Here is a 20,857-nt window from a genome sequence, read left to right as displayed (position 1 = left end):
TGTATTACACTTATTTGTATAGTTTGCACGACGTTTCGAACCTCCATGGTTCATTCTCAAGTGAACAGATCTTACAATACTAGTTGATTTTATACCCGCATTAGGTCAGGTGATAATACAATGAAGGTGAAAACATGGGGGGATACATAAGGGATAAACATAGGGGCTGCAGAAGGCGTATTGGCCCATACGAGGCATCTCCTATCTAAACACAAAGATTAATCCAGTGTAATTGGCCTGTTATGTTGGACATTGTCTTCTGTGTTGGCATCGATATGTTCTTGTCTTGTCCTTACTCTCATGGTGGGTAGAGTAAATAGTTCCGTGATTTGGGTGTTCATGGTAGGTCGCTCTATTCTTATGTGAATTCCCTCAAGAATTTGTAATCTTCTTTAATCTTAGGGTTTTGTCTATTATGCAAGTATTCTTGTTCAACATTTCTCTTGTTAGAGTAATGTCATGGGCTTGTCTCATGTGATTCCTAGGGGCACCAGATTGAAGATGGCATGTCAAACGCCTCGTCAGCTTGGTCGACGTCATACCTATGTACTTACATTGAAGGTTACATCCTTCGTGGGGGCAAGTGTACATGTATACAACGCTTGACTGCTGTAGAGGGTTCTCCGTCGGCTTCGGGCTGTTTTTGATAAGGAGTTCGGAAGTCTTCTTGGTTTTGTAGAATATTATCAGGTTTATGTTTTGGTTAGGAGTAGTGCTTTTTACTCCTTTACGGATTATTTCTTTCATTATTCTTTCCTCTTTTATATGTTCACTGTGCATGGTTGATTTGTAATATAATTTTATTGGGGGTGTTGTGGTTTCTGTTCTAGGTTCTGAATTATACCAACGGTCCAAGTGTCTTCTTATAGCAGCGTTTATTTCCGCGTTGCTATATCCGTTGTTCACCAATACCTGAGTTACTCTTTCAAACTCTCTACTCACGTTGCTCCATTCAGAGCAGTGGGTAAGCGCTCGACGAATATAAGCATTGAGAACACTGGCTTTGTATCTTTGGGGGCACTCACGACAAATTAGCGACATCCTAAGTGACGACTCCAAATTTCAACGAATCACGAGGAACCCCGTAGAAGACCTTAAGCGGAAAGTAAACAAAACAATTACAGCAATCAACGCAAAGAAAGGTAGTGTGCATTTCAATAAACTTCAAGGCGACTATGGCTTAGGATATGCCTACGGCAATGTTAAGACGCATAAACCAGGTAACCCACTACGCCCTATAATCAGCCAAATACCAACCCCAACTTATCACCTGGCAAAGAAACTCAATGAACTCCTAACTCCATACACTCCAAGTAAGTTTAGTCTACAATCATCAGCAGATTTCCTAGAATTGATCAAATCTACCCAGCCCGATGGAATCATCGCTTCCCTGGACGTTGAATCCCTTTTTACCAACGTCCCAGTCGACACAACCATAGGAATGATACTGGACAGAGTATACAGAGACGAGAGCACCCCCAAATTAGACATACCTGAGCCACACTTGAAAAGTCTTCTCGAAGCATGTACAAAGGAAGCCCCTTTCATCAGTCCACAAGGAGACATGTATTTACAAATAGACGGAGTAGCAATGGGCTCCCCCTTAGGAGTTTTATTTGCTAATTTTTATATGGTAACCATCGAAGATAGGGTCTTCAGTAGCAGACAAAAACCAACTGTATACTGCCGTTATGTAGATGACATATTCGTAATAGTAAAAGACTCAGATGAACTAATTGACCTAAAAAGACACCTAGAGAGAGAGTCAGTACTCCGATTTACACATGAAAATAGTGAAAATAACAGTCTACCATTCTTGGATGTACTAATAACAAAAACAGGAACCTCTTTAAGCACCAACGTATATACCAAGCCCACCAACATAGGATTATGCCTGAACGGTAGAAGTGAGTGCCCCCAAAGATACAAAGCCAGTGTTCTCAATGCTTATATTCGTCGAGCGCTTACCCACTGCTCTGAATGGAGCAACGTGAGTAGAGAGTTTGAAAGAGTAACTCAGGTATTGGTGAACAACGGATATAGCAACGCGGAAATAAACGCTGCTATAAGAAGACACTTGGACCGTTGGTATAATTCAGAACCTAGAACAGAAACCACAACACCCCCAATAAAATTATATTACAAATCAACCATGCACAGTGAACATATAAAAGAGGAAAGAATAATGAAAGAAATAATCCGTAAAGGAGTAAAAAGCACTACTCCTAACCAAAACATAAACCTGATAATATTCTACAAAACCAAGAAGACTTCCGAACTCCTTATCAAAAACAGCCCGAAGCCGACGGAGAACCCTCTACAGCAGTCAAGCGTTGTATACATGTACACTTGCCCCCACGAAGGATGTAACCTTCAATGTAAGTACATAGGTATGACGTCGACCAAGTTGACGAGGCGTTTGACATGCCATCTTCAATCTGGTGCCCCTAGGAATCACATGAGACAAGCCCATGACATTACTCTAACAAGAGAAATGTTGAACAAGAATACTTGCATAATAGACAAAACCCTAAGATTCAAGAAGATTACAAATTCTTGAGGGAATTCACATAAGAATAGAGCGACCTACCATGAACACCCAAATCACGGAACTATTTACTCTACCCACCATGAGAGTAAGGACAAGACAAGAACATATCGATGCCAACACAGAAGACAATGTCCAACATAACAGGCCAATTACACTGGATTAATCTTTGTGTTTAGATAGGAGATGCCTCGTATGGGCCAATAAGCCTTCTGCAGCCCCTATGTTTATCCCTTATGTATCCCCCCATGTTTTTCACCTTCATTGTATTATCACCTGACCTAATGCGGGTATAAAATCAACTAGTATTGTAAGATCTGTTCACTTAAGAATGAACCATGGAGGTTCGAAACGTCGTGCAAACTATACAAATAAGTGTAATACACTCTATAGTAAATCACTTCTTTTCTTCACCTTAAAAGTACGAAAATGAGTTTTGGAGAACTCCTATTCCAATTATACTCCTATTCCAAGCGATAGCAGGCGGCTTGACGTTTGCGAGGCACTACACATCAAGAAGTCAACACCAGCAATCAACAGCCAATTATTGCACAACTATATTCTACCCACCTCAAGACTCCGCTCCAATATAGAAGCATCAAGAAATATGGACCAATAGGCTTTCTACAAACACTTCTATTCAATACCCATTGTTTCTGTTCTGTCTTGTGTTGATACTTTTAATACCCTATTAATATCCCCTCCTGTTCTGTCTTGTGTTAATGCCACATCACCCTTCCCACCTCACTCAAATGTAGATATAATATCAGAGAGACGTAAGTTCTAATCAGTTGTGTATTTGTGAAGTCTTTGAAAATGTAATAAGTTTTACGAAACGCGCCCGTGTCGCGTCAGACTAGAAATAAAAATGAATTTTGGAGAAGTAATTTTTTATTTACCTCCAACAGTGAAGCGTAATATACGAAAGATTGAGAAAATTCGTGTTAGAATTATTAATCTTACTTTTTCGGTCATATTTAATAATATATGTCTACAGGAAAGACTGCTACCAAAATATACTAATATATATATATATATATATATATATATATATATATATATATATATATATATGTCGTACCTAATAGCCAGAACGCACTTCTCAGCCTACTATGCAAGGCCCGATTTGCCTAATAAGCGAAGTTTTCCTGAATTAATATATTTTCTCAAATTTTTTGCTTATGAAATGATAAAGCTACGCATTTCATTATGTATGAGGTCAATTTTTTTTTATTGGAGTTAAAATTGACGTAGATATATGACCGAACCTAACCAACCCTACCTAACCTAACCTAACCTATCTTTATAGGTTAGGTTAGGTTAGGTAGCCGAAAAAGTTAGGTTAGGTTAGGTTAGGTAGGTTAGGTACTCGAAAAACAATTAATTCATGAAAACTTAGCTTATTAGGCAAATTGGGCCTTGCATAGTAGGCTGAGAAGTGTGTTCTGGCTACTAGGTACGACACACACATATATATATATATATATATATATATATATATATATATATATATATATATATATATATATATATATATATATATATATATATATATATATATGTAATATATATATTATTAAATATGACCGAAAAAGTAAGATTAATAATTCTAACACGAATTTTCTCGATCTTTCTTACGTTTCTTTTCACTGTTGATGGTAATTCAAAGATCAATTCTCTAAAATTCATTTTTATTTCTAGTCTGACGCGACACTTGAGCGCGTTTCGTAAAACTTATTACATTTTCAAAGACTTTAGTTTACACAAACACACACAACTTTAACTGAATAGAACTTAAACATCTTTCCAGTTTTTATGCCTACATTTGGGTGAAGTGACATGTTACAATAGTTTTGGATGAGGTGAAAATAAACTTTTAACCCAAGACAGAACTCGAAACAATGAAATACAAACAGGTATTAAAAGTAGGTAACTGCAGAAGGCCTATTTTTATTGGCCCATATTTCTTGATGCTTCTATATTGGAGCGGAGTCTTGAAGTGGGTAGAATATAGTTGTGCATTAATTGGCGGTTGATTGCTGGTGTTGACTTCTTGATGTGTAGTGCCTCGCAGACGTCAAGCCGCCTGCTATCGCTGTAAACTCGAAAGATGTTTAAGCTCTATTCAGTTAAAGTTGTGTGTGTTTATGTAAACTAAAGTCTTTGAAAATGTAATAAGTTTTACGAAACGCGCTCAAGTGTCGCGTCAGACTAGAAATAAAAATGAATTTTGGAGAATTGATCTTTGAATTACCATCAACAGTGAAAAGAAACGTAAGAAAGATCGAGAAAATTCGGGTTAGAATTATTAATCTTACTTTTTCGGTCATATTTAATAATATATGTCTACAGGAAAGACTGCTACCTGCTATATATATACATATATATATATATATATATATATATATATATATATATATATATATATATATATATATATATATATATGTATATATATATATATATATATATTTATATATATATATATATATATATATATATATATATATATATATATATATATATATATATATATATATATATATATATATATATATACATATATATATATATATATATATATATATATATATATATATATTACATATTATATATTTAATAATATTTATATAATCAGATTAATTTTTCATTATTGTCCTCAGGTAATGCTACAGAACTATATTTATTTGGGACTCAGCTGTGCACATGTTTACTAGGGATCATCCCGGGATGCGTGTTTGTACATCAAGTCATTCTGCCAATATTCTACAACCTCAAAATTGTTTCTCTCAGCCAAGTAAAGTACTTTATACATTTGGTTTTATGTTTATTTGTTGTGCTGCTCATAACATTTATAATTATGTTTGTTAACTATGCCATCAGCAAACCTGTAGTATATTGTGCCTTTGGCCTGAAAATCTGGATCCAACTAATCCAAACTTCTTGGTAGACTTCGGGCTTGCTTCCTTCCATCAGATAAACTATTGAGGAAGAAAAAATGTAGCCTCACCCTTTTTGGATTTAAAGATCCACAGAACAGAGAGTACCCTAAAATGGATTTTTTTTCAGGAAGGTTACCTTACCTTGAGGTTACCTTGAGGTGCTTCCGGGGCTTAGTGTCCCCGCGGCCCGGTCGTCGACCAGGCCTCCTGGTTGCTGGACTGATCAACCAGGCTGTTAGACGCGGCTGCTCGCAGCCTGACGTATGAGTCACAGCCTGGTTGATCAGGTATCCTTTGGAGGTGCTTATCCAGTTCTCTCTTGAACACTGTGAGGGGTCGGCCAGTTATGCCCCTTATGTGTAGTGGAAGCGTGTTGAACAGTCTCGGGCCTCTGATGTTGATAGAGTTCTCTCTCAGAGTACCAGTTGCACCTCTGCTTTTCAACGGGGGTATTCTGCACATCCTGCAATGTCTTCTGGTCTCATGTGATGTTATTTCTGTGTGCAGGTTTGGGACCAGCCCCTCTAGTATTTGAAAGGTCACTAACGTTTGCTCCTAGGCTCGTTATTTCATAAATCATCACACTAAGGTTAAGTATTTAGAGTTTTCTTCAATGTTTCTTAGAGCTCTGCGTGAGTGCAGTCCTGAATTTATTGATGACGAAATGTCCAAGTTTTATGATATTGCTACAAAGTAGTATTATCCTAAGGCCTTTATTGATATAGCTCTGTATCAAGCAAGAAATACTTTTATTATAACACTGAAACTTAATCAAAGTTATAAACATTCATTTGTCTTACTTTATACTGAAACTTTGGCAAAGCTCTCTCAAGTTTTCAAGTCTTATATATGGGAGGTATATAAAAGCCTTCCTAACGTGTTTTACAACATTAATTCTCTATTAGTATTTATGTTGCAAAACTAGGCAATCCTCTTGTGCTCCTAGATATATTTCTAATTTTGTTCTAATGGAATGATAAAAGTTTTCATTATATTATATGATATTATTTGTTTTAAGTAAAACTAGCATAGAAATTTGACTAGTTTTTTTTTTAATTTCTGACAACTAAGTCAGAATGATTTCATGTTGTTAAGTTAAAATTATAGTAATAATAATTGTAATAAACCAATTTGGATAAAATATTTGAAAATAAAATCTCTCTCTCTCTTTGCCTGTTAGGCAAATCCGCCTTGCATACTAGGCAAAAGTTTGCGGGTCTGGGAATTGGTTATGACATACTTACTTTCAAGTCTGTTTCTTATAGTAATTACATCAAATATTATATACAGTGTCAATTGCAAAATGGGTCTTTATTGTATATTCAATTCCTAATTTGAAATGTCTCCAGTGTCAATGGAATTTAATATATAAATATTTAAGAATGTGTGTGTGTGTGTGTGTGTGTGTGTGTGTGTGTGTGTGTGTGTGTGTGTGTGTGTGTGTGTGTGTGTGTGTGTGTGTGTGTGTGTACTCACCAGTGTGTGTGTGTGTGTGTGTGTGTGTACTCACCTAGTTGTACTCACCTAGTTGTGCTTGCGGGGGTTGAGCTCTGGCTCTTTGGTCCCGCCTCTCAACCGTCAATCAACCTTTTGTACAGGTTCCTGAGCCTATTGGGCTCTATCATATCTACACTTGAAACTGTGTATGGAGTCAGCCTCCACCACATTGCTTCCTAATGCATTCCATTTGTCAACCACTCTGACACTAAAAAAGTTCTTTCTAATATCTCTGTGGCTCATTTGGGCACTCAGTTTCCACCTGTGTCCCCTAGTGCGTGTGCCCCTTGTGTTAAATAGCCTATCTTTATCAACCCTGTCGATTCCCTTGAGAATCTTGAATGTGGTGATCATGTCCCCCCTAACTCTTCTGTCTTCCAACGAAGTGAGGTTCAATTCCCGAAGTCTCTCCTCGTAGCTCATACCTCTCAGCTCGGGTACTAGTCTGGTGGCAAACCTTTGAACCTTTTCCAGTTTAGTCTTATGCTTGACTAGATATGGGCTCCATGCTGGAGCCGCATACTCCAGGATTGGTCTGACATATGTAGTATATAATGTTCTGAAAGATTCCTTACACAAGTTTCTAAAGGCCGTTCTTATGTTAGCCAACCTGGCATATGCTGTTGATGTTATCCTCTTGATATGAGCTTCAGGGGACAGGTCTGGCGTGATATCAACCCCCAGGTCTTTCTCTCTCTCTGACTCTTGAAGTATTTCATCTCCCAAGTGATACCTTGTATCTGGTCTCCTGCTTCCTACTCCTATCTTCATTACATTACATTTGCTTGGGTTAAACTCTAACATCCATTTGTTCGACCATTCCTGCAGCTTGTCCAGGTCTTCTTGAAGCAGCCTCAAGCTGTCCTCCTCTGTCTTAATCCTTCTCATAATTTTGGCGTCGTCAGCAAACATTGAGAGGAATGAGTCTATACCCTCTGGGAGATCATTTACGTATATCAGAAACAGGATAGGTCCAAGCACAGAGCCCTGTGGGACTCCACTGGTGACTTCCCGCCATTCTGAGGTCTCACCCCTCACTATAACTCTGCTTCCTATTGCTTAGGTACTCCCTTATCCACTGGAGCGCCCTACCAGTTACTCCTGCCTGTTTCTCCAGCTTATGCATCAACCTTTTATGGGGTACTGTGTCAAAGGCTTTCCGACAGTCCAAAAAAATGCAGTCCGCCCATCCTTCTCTTTCTTGCTTAATCTTTGTCACCTGATCATAGAATTCTATCAGGCCTGTAAGGCAAGATTTACCCTCCCTGAACCCATGTTGATGGGTTGTCACGAAGTCTCTTCTCTCCTGATGTGTTACTAAGTTTTTTCTCACAATCTTCTCCATCACCTTGCATGGTATACAAGTTAAGGACACTGGCCTATAGTTCAGTGCCTCTTGTCTGTCACCCTTTTTAAATATTGGTACTACATTAGCAGTCTTCCATACTTCTGGTAGGTGTCCCGTTTCCAGTGACCTACTATACACTATGAAGAGTGGCAAACAAAGTGCTCCTGCACACTCTTTCAATACCCATGGTGAGATTCCATCCGGCCCAACAGCTTTTCTCACATCCAGCTCCAATAGGTGCTTCTTGACCTCATCTCTTGTAATTTCGAAACTTTCCAAGGTCACCTGGTTTGCTGCCACCTCTCCTAGCACCGTGACTTCTCCCTGTTCTATTGTAAAGACCTCCTGGAACCTTTTGTTGAGTTCTTCACACACCTCTTTGTCATTCTCAGTGTACCTGTCCTCGCCCACCCTAAGTTTCATCACCTGTTCCTTCACTGTTGTCTTCCTCCTGATGTGACTGTGTAGTAGCTTTGGTTCGGTCTTGGCTTTATTAGCTATATCATTTTCATAATTTCTCAGCTGCTCTTCTCACACTAACATACTCGTTCCTGGTTCTCTGGTATCTCTCTCTACTTTCTGGTGTTCTGTTATTACGGAAGTTCCTCCATGCCCTTTTGTTCAGCTCCTTTGCTTTCATACATTCCCTATTAAACCACGGATTCTGCCTTTGCTTCTCTGTTTTTTCCTGTTGGGCTGGGACAAACCTGCTTACAGCCTCCTGACATTTTTGGGTGACATAGTCCATCATGTCTTGTACAGACTTGGTTCCGAGTAATTCCTAGCTCAACCAGGTACTCAAAGCTCAATACACTATGATCACTCATTCCCAAGGGGGCTTCCAACGTAACTTCCCTTATATCCGACTCGTTTAGGGTAAATATCAGATCAAGCAAGGCTGGTTCATCCCCTCCTCTCATTCTTGTCGGTCCCTTGACGTGTTGACTTAGAAAGTTTCTTGTTGTTTCTTGTTTGTGTGTGTGTGTGTGTGTGTGTGTGTGTGTGTACTCACCTAATTGTGTACTCACCTAATTGTGCTTGCGGGGGTTGAGCTCTGGCTCTTTGGTCCCGCCTCTCAACCGTCAATCAACTGGTGTACAGATTCCTGAGCCTATTGGGCTCTATCATATCTACATTTGAAACTGTGAATGGAGTCAGCCTCCACCACATCACTTCCTAATGCATTCCATTTGCTAACTACTCTGACACTGAAAAAGTTCTTTCTAACGTCTCTGTGGCTCATTTGGGTACTCAGCTTCCACCTGTGTCCCCTTGTTCGCGTCCCACCAGTGTTGAAAAGTTCGTCCTTGTTTACCCGGTCGATTCCCCTGAGGATTTTGTAGGTTGTGATCATGTCCCCCCTTACTCTTCTGTCTTCCAGTGTCGTGAGGTGCATTTCCCGCAGCCTTTCCTCATAACTCATGCCTCTTAGTTCTGGGACTAGTCTAGTAGCATACCTTTGGACTTTTTCCAGCTTCGTCTTGTGCTTGACAAGGTACGGGCTCCATGCTGGGGCCGCATACTCCAGGATTGGTCTTACATATGTGGTGTACAAGATTCTGAATGATTCCTTACACAGGTTCCTGAACGCCGTTCTGATGTTAGCCAGCCTCGCATATGCCGCAGACGTTATTCTCTTTATGTGGGCTTCAGGAGACAGGTTTGGTGTGATATCAACTCCTAGATCTTTCTCTCTGTCTGTTTCATTAAGTACTTCATCTCCTATTCTGTATCCTGTGCCTGGCCTCCTGTTTCCACTGCCTAGTTTCATTACTTTGCATTTACTCGGGTTGAACTTCAACAGCCATTTGTTGGACCATTCACTCAGTCTATCCAGGTCATCTTGTAGCCTCCTACTATCATCCTCTGTTTCAATCCTCCTCATAATTTTTGCATCGTCGGCAAACATTGAGAGGAACGAATCTATACCCTCTGGGAGATCATTTACATATACCAGAAACAGTATAGGTCCAAGGACTGACCCCTGCGGGACTCCACTTGTGACGTCTCGCCAATCTGAGACCTCACCCCTCACACAGACTCGTTGTCTCCTGTTGCTTAGGTATTCCTCTATCCACCGGAGTACCTTCCCTCTCACTCCAGCCTGCATCTCCAACTTTCGCACTAGCCTCTTGTGTGGCACTGTATCAAAGGCTTTCTGACAATCCAAAAATATGCAGTCTGCCCACCCTTCTCTTTCTTGCCTTATTTTTGTTGCCTGGTCGTAGAATTCAAGTAACCCTGTGAGGCAGGACCTGCCATCCCTGAACCCATGTTGATGCTGTGTTACAAAGTTCCTTCGCTCCAGATGCTCCACTAGTTTTTTTCGCACAATCTTCTCCATCAGCTTGCATGGTATGCAGGTTAGGGACACTGGCCTGTAGTTCAGTGCCTCCTGTCTATCCCCTTTCTTGTATATCGGGACTACGTTAGCTGCTTTCCAAGTATCTGGCAGTTCCCCTGTTGCCAGTGATTTGTTATACACTATGGAGAGTGGTAGGCTCAGTTCTCTTGCTCCTTCCTTTAGAACCCAAGGGGAGATTCCATCTGGGCCTATAGCCTTCGTCACGTCCAACTCTAGTAAACACTTCCTTACTTCCCCACTGGTAATCTCAAACTCTTCCAGTGGTTCCTGGTTAGCTATTCCCTCCCTTACCTCTGGAATTTCTCCTTGTTCTAAGGTGAAGACCTCCTGGAATTTCTTATTCAATTCTTCACACACTTCCTTGTCATTTGTAGTGAATCCTTCCGCCCCTATCCTTAATCTCATAACCTGTTCCTTTACTGTTGTTTTTCTCCTAATGTGGCTATGCAACAATTTAGGCTGAGTCTTTGCCTTGCTTGCGATGTCATTTTCGTATTGTCTTTCTGCCTCTCTTCTCATCCTGACATATTCATTCCTGGCATTCTGGTATCTTTCTCTGCTCTCCAGTGTCCTGTTATTCCTATAGTTTCTCCATGCCCTTTTACTTTGCTGCTTAGCTAGCCTACATCTTTGATTAAACCATGGGTTTCTCATCTTCATTTCTCTGTTTTCCTTTTGGACTGGGACAAACTTGTTTGCTGCGTCCTTGCACTTCTGCGTGATGTAATCCATCATATCTTGGGCCGTCTTTCCCCTGAGCTCTGTTTCCCATGCTATATCTGTTAGGAATTTTCTTATCCCCTCATAGTTTCCCTTTCGGTATGCTAACCTTTTGGTTTCGGTATCCCTCCTCGAGTTCAATAACCCTTCTTCAATCAAGTACTCAAACACCAGTACACTGTGGTCGCTCATTCCTACTGGGTCCTCAAAACCGATTTCTCTTATGTCGGAGTCGTTCAGAGTGAAGACTAGGTCGAGTCTCGCTGGTTCGTCATTGCCTCTCATCCTTGTGGGTTCTCCGACATGCTGCGTTAAAAAGTTGCTTGTCACCACCTCCAATAGTTTGGCTCTCCACGTATCCTCGCCTCCATGCGGTTCCTTGTTCTCCCAGTCAATCTTTCCGTGATTGAAGTCGCCCATGATGAGCAGGTGGGATCTATTTCTACAGGCAGCTGAGGCTGCCCTCTCAATTATAGTGTTAACTGCCTTGTTGTTGTTTTCATACTCTTGACTGGGTCTCCTGTCATTTGGTGGAGGGTTGTATATTACTGCTACTACTATTCTTGGTCCTCCCATTGTTATGGTGCCTGCTATGTAGTCTCTGAACTCCTCACAGCCCGGGATGGCCATCTCCTTAAAACTCCATTCCCTTCTCATGAGTAGGGCCACTCCGCCTCCTCCTCTACCTTCCCTCTCTTTCCTTATTACTGTATACTCCTGGGGAAACACGGCATTCGTTATGATTCCAGAGAGTTTTGTTTCAGTGAGTCCGATTACATCTGGGTTAACTTCTTGTGCTCTTTCCCTTAGTTCACTTGTCTTGCTTGTGATCCCATCTATGTTCGAGTACATCACCCTGAAACTGACTCTCTTCTGCTTCTTTTCTGGGGGGGACCTTTGGGATCTGGGGTGAGTGGGAGCTGGGGGGACCTGGCACGGGGGGATTGGTGGAGGAGGGAGGGCTTGGGGTGGTGGGGGAGAGGGGGAGGGTACAGGGGGTGGATAAGAGGGGGAGGGTACAGGGGGTGGATAAGAGGGGGAGGGTACAGGGGGTGGATAAGAGGGGGAGGGTACAGGGGGTGGGTAAGAGAGGGAGGGTTGGGGAAGCATGGGGGGAGGAGAGGCTGTGGGGGATAGGGGAGATGGGGGGGCTTGGGGGGAGAGAAAAGGGTGGAGGGCTTGGGGGGCGTGGGGGAAAAGGGAGGGCTGAGGTGGGTGAGGAAGAGGGGAGGGTTTAGGGGAGTGGGGGAGAGGGGAAGACTTAGGTGGGGTGGGGGAGAGTGGGGGGCTTAGGGGGGAGGGGGAGAAGGGAGGGCATGGGGGTGGGAGAGACGGGAAGGCATGTGGGAGAAGGGAGGGCATGGGGGATGGGGGAGAAGGGAGGTCCTGGGGAGAGGGGTGAGGGGGAGAAGGGGGGTGAGTGGGGGGAGGGGGGTGGGTGGGGGGAGGGTGCCCTAGGTGGGTACTTAGTGGGGGGCTGACAGGGGATGGGGCAGGTTGGGTGTCTGTTGGGTAGAATTTGGGGGTGGTGCCCCAATCCCTGTGGCTGTTGCACTGTTTGAGGAGGGTTCTCCACTTCCCTCTGGGATTGTAGGGTTCTGGGTTGTGGTACTCTGATTTCCTTCTCTCTCCCTGCGCTCCTTCCTCGCGTCTGCTGTCCGTATTCTCTCTTCCCTTGTCATATCCCTCTGCAGGAATATTTTCTTGAACTTCTCTACACCTTTTAGACAACACTTCCTTGCTAGCAGTTCCTCTTTCGCGATTTCGCTCATGAAAACCACCTTTATCATTCGGTCTCTGTCCTTGTTGTACTTTCCAAGCCTGAAAACCTTTTCAACATTTCGCTCAGCTCCCTCCATCCTTACCTCTTTAAGGATCTCTTTAATCATGTTTTTGTCCTTGTCTCTCCGCTCCTTTGGTCTGGTCCCTGTTTGTTCTTCAATGCCTGCTACTACTACTGCTCTATTTCTCTCTATCAGCCGGCTAGTACATCTAGCTGCTTCCTGAGAGGAAGCCACTTCCATGGCAACTTCCTTAACCGCAGACCTAGCTTCAGGGCTCTTTTTAAGCATTTCAGCAAATGAGATCTGGGTTGTGGTGGTCCCCTCCACAGTAGCATTCCCATCTCCCTGGGGTACGGTTTGTGCCTGGTATTGTGGAAGAGTCTCCTTTAGGTATCTTATCTCCTCCTTTGCTGCCCTTAAATCATCTTGCAGGTTGGCTACTGTCTCCCTCATTACCCTCAGTCCTTCACTGAATTCATTCTGCATTTGCTGGAGTACTTCCTTCATCCAGGCTTCCTGTTCCATCCCATCCTCTGTGTTTGTTCCAGTTGTGAATTTCCTGCGTTTGGCAGTCAGAGTTCGTCTCCCTTCCATGATTTCCCTATGAGTGTGTGTGTGTGTGTGTGAGAGAGAGAGAGAGAGAGAGAGAGAGAGAGAGAGAGAGAGAGAGAGAGAGAGAGAGAGAGAGAGAGAGAGAGAGAGAGAGAGAGAGACAGACACAGAGAGAGAGAGGGGGGAGGGAGAGAGAGGGGGGGAGGAAGAGAGAGAGGGGGGGGAAGAGAGAGAGGGGTGGGAGCGAGAGAGGGGAGGGAGAGAGAGGGGGGGAGGAAGAGAGAGAGGGGGAGGAAGAGAGAGAAGTGTGTGTGTGTGTGTGTGTGTGTGTGTGTGTGTGTGTGTGTGTGTGTGTGTGTGTTTGTGTGTGTGTAGCGAGTTTGACAATGCGTGTCTTTTTGTGAAGTTTGATTAATATACATATATCTTCTGCTATAATGAGGGTTTAGGACGAAAGTTCCGTCACATCTAAGCTCCCGTTGTTGGCCAAACTTGATGCGTCACTTGTAGTAAATTACATTAATATACTGTAATAGGTCAGAGTGAAGGAACAACACCCAATGTCAATGAACTACATCGTCCCAGCAACTTGCCTCACAAGTTACCAAACTTTATCCTACCCATATATGCTTTGCTGTGTTGAAATAAACATAAGTTGGCCAGAAGTAAAGCTGATATTAAGGCCAACAGTCCTGAACTTTGTAACTGTAAACATTGGCTTTGTAACTGCAAACATTGGCTTTGTAACTGCAAACATTGGCTTTGTAACTGTAAACATTGGCTTTGTAACTGTAAACATTGGCTTTGTAACTGTAAACATTGGCTTTGTAACTGCAAACATTGGCTTTGTAACTGTAAACATTGGCTTTGTAACTGCAAACATTGGCTTTGTAACTGTAAACATTGGCTTTGTAACTGTAAACATTGGCTTTGTAACTGTAAACATTGGCTTTGTAACTGCAAACATTGGCTTTGTAACTGTAAACATTGGCTTTGTAACTGCAAACATTGGCTTTGTAACTGTAAACATTGGCTTTGTAACTGTAAACATTGGCTTTGTAACTGCAAACATTGGCTTTGTAACTGTAAACATTGGCTTTGTAACTGCAAACATTGGCTTTGTAACTGTAAACATTGGCTTTGTAACTGCAAACATTGGCTTTGTAACTGTAACCATTGGCTTTGTAACTGTAAACATTGGCTTTGTAACTGTAAACATTGGCTTTGTAACTGCAAACATTGGCTTTGTAACTGTAAACATTGGCTTTGTAACTGTAAACATTGGCTTTGTAACTGCAAACATTGGCTTTGTAACTGTAAACATTGGCTTTGTAACTGTAAACATTGGCTTTGTAACTGTAAACATTGGCTTTGTAACTGCAAACATTGGCTTTGTAACTTTAAACATTGGCTTTGTAACTGCAAACATTGGCTTTGTAACTGTAAACATTGGCTTTGTAACTGCAAACATTGGCTTTGTAACTGTAAACATTGGCTTTGTAACTGTAAACATTGGCTTTGTAACTGCAAACATTGGCTTTGTAACTGTAAACATTGGCTTTGTAACTGCAAACATTGGCTTTGTAACTGTAAACATTGGCTTTGTAACTGCAAACATTGGCTTTGTAACTGTAAACATTGGCTTTGTAACTGTAAACATTGGCTTTGTAACTGTAAACATTGGCTTTGTAACTGCAAACATTGGCTTTGTAACTGTAAACATTGGCTTTGTAACTGTAAACATTGGCTTTGTAACTGCAAACATTGGCTTTGTAACTGTAAACATTGGCTTTGTAACTGCAAACATTGGCTTTGTAACTGTAAACATTGGCTTTGTAACTGCAAACATTGGCTTTGTAACTGTAAACATTGGCTTTGTAACTGTAAACATTGGCTTTGTAACTGCAAACATTGGCTTTGTACCTGTAAACATTGGCTTTGTAACTGCAAACATTGGCTTTGTAACTGTAAACATTGGCTTTGTAACTGCAAACATTGGCTTTGTAACTGTAAACATTGGCTTTGTAACTGCAAACATTGGCTTTGTAACTGTAAACATTGGCTTTGTAACTGCAAACATTGGCTTTGTAACTGTAAACATTGGCTTTGTAACTGTAAACATTGGCTTTGTAACTGTAAACATTGGCTTTGTAACTGTAAACATTGGCTTTGTAACTGCAAACATTGGCTTTGTAACTGCAAACATTGGCTTTGTAACTGTAAACATTGGCTTTGTAACTGCAAACATTGGCTTTGTAACTGCAAACATTGGCTTTGTAACTGTAAACATTGGCTTTGTAACTGCAAACATTGGCTTTGTAACTGTAAACATTGGCTTTGTAACTGTAAACATTGGCTTTGTAACTGCAAACATTGGCTTTGTAACTGTAAACATTGGCTTTGTAACTGCAAACATTGGCTTTGTAACTGTAAACATTGGCTTTGTAACTGTAAACATTGGCTTTGTAACTGCAAACATTGGCTTTGTAACTGTAAACATTGGCTTTGTAACTGCAAACATTGGCTTTGTAACTGTAAACATTGGCTTTGTAACTGCAAACATTGGCTTTGTAACTGTAAACATTGGCTTTGTAACTGCAAACATTGGCTTTGTAACTGTAAACATTGGCTTTGTAACTGTAAACATTGGCTTTGTAACTGTAAACATTGGCTTTGTAACTGCAAACATTGGCTTTGTAACTGTAAACATTGGCTTTGTAACTGTAAACATTGGCTTTGTAACTGCAAACATTGGCTTTGTAACTGTAAACATTGGCTTTGTAACTGCAAACATTGGCTTTGTAACTGTAAACATTGGCTTTGTAACTGCAAACATTGGCTTTGTAACTGTAAACATTGGCTTTGTAACTGTAAACATTGGCTTTGTAACTGTAAACATTGGCTTTGTAACTGTAAACATTGGCTTTGTAACTGCAAACATTGGCTTTGTAACTGTAAACATTGGCTTTGTAACTGTAAACATTGGCTTTGTAACTGTAAACATTGGCTTTGTAACTGTAAACATTGGCTTTGTAACTGTAAACATTGGCTTTGTAACTGCAAACATTGGCTTTGTAACTGTAAACATTGGCTTTGTAACTGTAAACATTGGCTTTGTAACTGCAAACATTGGCTTTGTAACTGTAAACATTGGCTTTGTAACTGCAAACATTGGCTTTGTAACTGTAAACATTGGCTTTGTAACTGTAAACATTGGCTTTGTAACTGCAAACATTGGCTTTATATTATTTCGTACATATGTCGGTTTTTAGATCAATATATTTTTTTAGTTTTGGTAAATTTTTTCCTGACATATATAACAATAATATGAACAAGCTAAATTCAAATGAATATCAGAAATTGTCACAAATCTTTTTACCAAACTATATTGACTTAGGTTAACCCTAACGCCAAGTTTGCTTCGGTGAGGAGACGTATTGATCCCACACTCCAGTGTGGGATCTCCAGTTATTGTACTCACACTCCAGTGATAACCTTATTACTACACTCACACTCCAGTGATAACCTTATTACAACACTCACACTCCAGTGATAACCTTATTACTACACTCACACTCCAGTGATAACCTTATTACAACACTCACACTCCAGTGATAACCTTATTACTGCACTCACACTCCAGTGATAACCTTATTACTGCACTCACACTCCAGTGATAACCTTATTACTGCACTCACACTCCAGTGATAACCTTATTACTACACTCACACTCCAGTGATAACCTTATTACTGCACTCACACTCCAGTGATAACCTTATTACTGCACTCACACTCCAGTGATAACCTTATTACTGCACTCACACTCCAGTGATAGCCTTATTATTGTACTCACACTCCAGTGATAACCTTATTACTACACTCACACTCCAGTGATAACCTTATTACTGCACTCACACTCCAGTGATAACCTTATTATTGCACTCACACTCCAGTGATAACCTTATTACTGCACTCACACTCCAGTGATAGCCTTATTATTGTACTCACACTCCAGTGATAACCTTATTATTGTACTCACACTCCAGTGATAACCTTATTATTGTACTCACACTCCAGTGATAGCCTTATTATTGTACTCAGTTCTGAGTCCATGAGTAGTCCCACTCAACTCTTACTCACCTCAATATTACTCCATACGTTACTACGTTCCTAGATCATAGCGAGTAAAGTGTCCATATTGTGCTGACGACCGTCAAAATGCTCTGACAATATATTATGTTTGTCAATTATATTAAATGATATAATTCTTAAATTTTTCTCTTGTCAGTACATAGAGAAGCGCTACAAGTCACGTGCACTGAGGATGCTGGTGACGGGTTGCCAGCTGCTCATGATGTTCTTCTATTTGGGCATCTGTCTGTACACTCCGTCCTTGGCTCTGTCCACCGTCACCAACCTTTCCACCACAGTCTCAATGGGCATCATGGGCTCCGTCTGCACCTTTTATATAACAATTGTAACTATGGATCCCAATTTGATTCTGCAATACCTATTTCTTAATTATTTTTAACACTAAATAGCAGATAAATGCACACTGAATAAAAATTATATCAATAATATATTTATCTCTTGAGTTTATACTAAAAGTTCTCAATTAATGTGCTTACCTTCACACACTTCCCTAATGTGAACAATCGCCTCAGGCCAGGCATCCGTCAAGGTCTCTCCGACTACCAGTCATGCATAAATACTTTATATATTCTGTAAGTTATGAGAAGGAGGTGTGGAGCATCTCATAGTGAGAACAGTACAGAGCCCACCACCGGCCAGTGCTGGAGAGCAGACTGGAGGTCACAGCTTGTAAAGAGGTCATTATAGGAGTACCGGAATTGTGATCAACTTCAAAGCATGTGATCACGAACGGAAGGCAGGAGGAAGGTGAGATTCCGTGCAAGTGGGTAAGAAGTGGATTATTGCACCCAATCCGAATGCACCGAATCCCACAAGAAGTGAGATTCGAGCACATTCACGTCTGGCAACGACTTAGCCAATACTGAAGCATGTAGATGAAGGACGATGAATTTACCCACAGTCTTGAGAACCGTCTCTCAGATGCGAGGGAAAAGGAGTTAAGAGTGAGAGTGGAAACAGTCTCCAACTCTCAAGTTTAGCAGGACTTATAACCATACGGTCCACAACTCACGCTTCCTTCCACAAAACTTATAGCGCTTCCCGTCAGATCCGTTCAAACACCACCGGGAAAGAGGACAATGCAGGATAAATAGTGAAAAGAAAATATGAAAATGATCGCTTAAACTCTGGCAGGTGGAATAGCTAGTCTGCTCTCCTTAACCTCTGGCAGGTGGAGGAGCTATACTGCTCTCCTTAACCTCTGGCAGGTGGAGGAGCTATACTGCTCTCCTTAACCTCTGGCAGGTGGAGGAGCTATACTGCTCTCCTTAACCGCTGGCAGGTGGAGGAGCTATACTGCTCTCCTTAACCGCTGGCAGGTGGAGGAGCTATACTGCTCTCCTTAACCTCTGGCAGGTGGAGGAGCTATACTGCTCTCCTTAACCGCTGGCAGGTGGAGGAGCTATACTGCTCTCCTTAACCGCTGGCAGGTGGAGGAGCTATACTGCTCTCCTTAACCTCTGGCAGGTGGAACAGCTAGTCTGCTCTCCTTAACCTCTGGCAGGTGGAACAGCTAGTCTGCTCTCCTTAACCTCTGGCAGGTGGAACAGCTAGTCTGCTCTCCTTAACCTCTGGCAGGTGGAACAGCTAGTCTGCTCTCCTTAACCTCTGGCAGGTGGAACAGCTAGTCTGCTCTCCTTAAACTCTGGCAGGTGGAACAGCTAGTCTGCTCTCCTTAACCTCTGGCAGGTGGAACAGCTAGTCTGCTCTCCTTAACCTCTGGCAGGTGGAACAGCTAGTCTGCTCTCCTTAACCTCTGGCAGGTGGAACAGCTAGTCTGCTCTCCTTAAACTCTGGCAGGTGGAACAGCTAGTCTGCTTTCCTTAACCTCTGGCAGGTGGAACAGCTAGTCTGCTCTCCTTAACCTCTGGCAGGTGGAACAGCTAGTCTGCTGTCCTTAACCTCTGGCAGGTGGAACAGCTAGTCTGCTCTCCTTAACCTCTGGCAGGTGGAACAGCTAGTCTGCTCTCCTTAACCTCTGGCAGGTGGAACAGCTAGTCTGCTCTCCTTAACCTCTGGCAGGTGGAACAGCTAGTCTGCTCTCCTTAACCTCTGGCAGGTGGAACAGCTAGTCTGCTCTCCTTAACCTCTGGCAGGTGGAACAGCTAGTCTGCTTTCCTTAACCTCTGGCAGGTGGAACAGCTAGTCTGCTCTCCTTAACCTCTGGCAGGTGGAACAGCTAGTCTGCTGTCCTTAACCTCTGGCAGGTGGAACAGCTAGTCTGCTCTCCTTAACCTCTGGCAGGTGGAACAGCTAGTCTGCTCTCCTTAACCTCTGGCAGGTGGAACAGCTAGTCTGCTAACAAATGGGAAGACAAATTTTGAATTATAACAACTCTTCATGGTGATGTGAAGGCCAAGGAGTACACATGTGTGATGGTGACAGTGTACATGATCTCACATTATCTACAGGGGGGAGTGAAGGCCGTGGTGTACACAGATGTGATGTAGACTCTGCTCATGTTCGGTGGGGTGTTGCTGGTGGTCACCATCACCTGTGTTGACCTCGGTGGTGTCGGTAATGTTTGGGCTCTTGCTGACCAAGGCTCCAGGATCGAGTTCTTCAAGTGAGTTGATGCCTTTATTAGTAATATTGTCTCATAAGTCATTGCTTCCTATATAATCCCAGTGGTGCGCTTGCTAAACCTGTCGCATACTATATATATTATTGATATACAGGCGATGAGTCCCAATAACGTGGCTGAAATATGTTGACCAATCCACACACTAGAAAATGAAGGGACGGCGACGTTTCGGTCCGTCCTGGACCATTCTCAAGCAGATTGTCATGTACAATCAATTGAGAATGGTCCAGGACGGACCGAAACGTCTTCATCCCTACATTTTCTTGTGTGGATTGGTCAACATATGTATATTATTGTAATGCACATCAGCTTCTGTAACCGTAAGTCTTCTAATTTGTTGTAAGGTGTACAATATTTCTTCGTTA

The 20,857-nt window shown here is 41.9% G+C and overlaps 1 protein-coding gene across 1 annotated transcript in view; it reads left to right on the top strand.

The window, feature by feature from the left end:
* LOC123751613 (sodium-coupled monocarboxylate transporter 1) overlaps window positions 1-20,857 on the top strand; it is a 251,420-nt gene that overhangs the window by 28,036 nt on the left and 202,527 nt on the right. The window contains 3 exon segments of the mRNA XM_069317457.1: window positions 5,212-5,345; window positions 18,045-18,233; window positions 20,320-20,474. Coding sequence (XP_069173558.1) covers window positions 5,212-5,345; window positions 18,045-18,233; window positions 20,320-20,474 — 478 coding nt within the window.

This window comes from Procambarus clarkii, chromosome 87, assembly GCF_040958095.1.
Source record: "Procambarus clarkii isolate CNS0578487 chromosome 87, FALCON_Pclarkii_2.0, whole genome shotgun sequence".
Lineage (NCBI taxonomy): Eukaryota > Metazoa > Arthropoda > Malacostraca > Decapoda > Cambaridae > Procambarus > Procambarus clarkii.
Note: the sequence above shows the minus strand (reverse complement) of the source record. Positions and strands in the feature narration are given on the sequence as shown.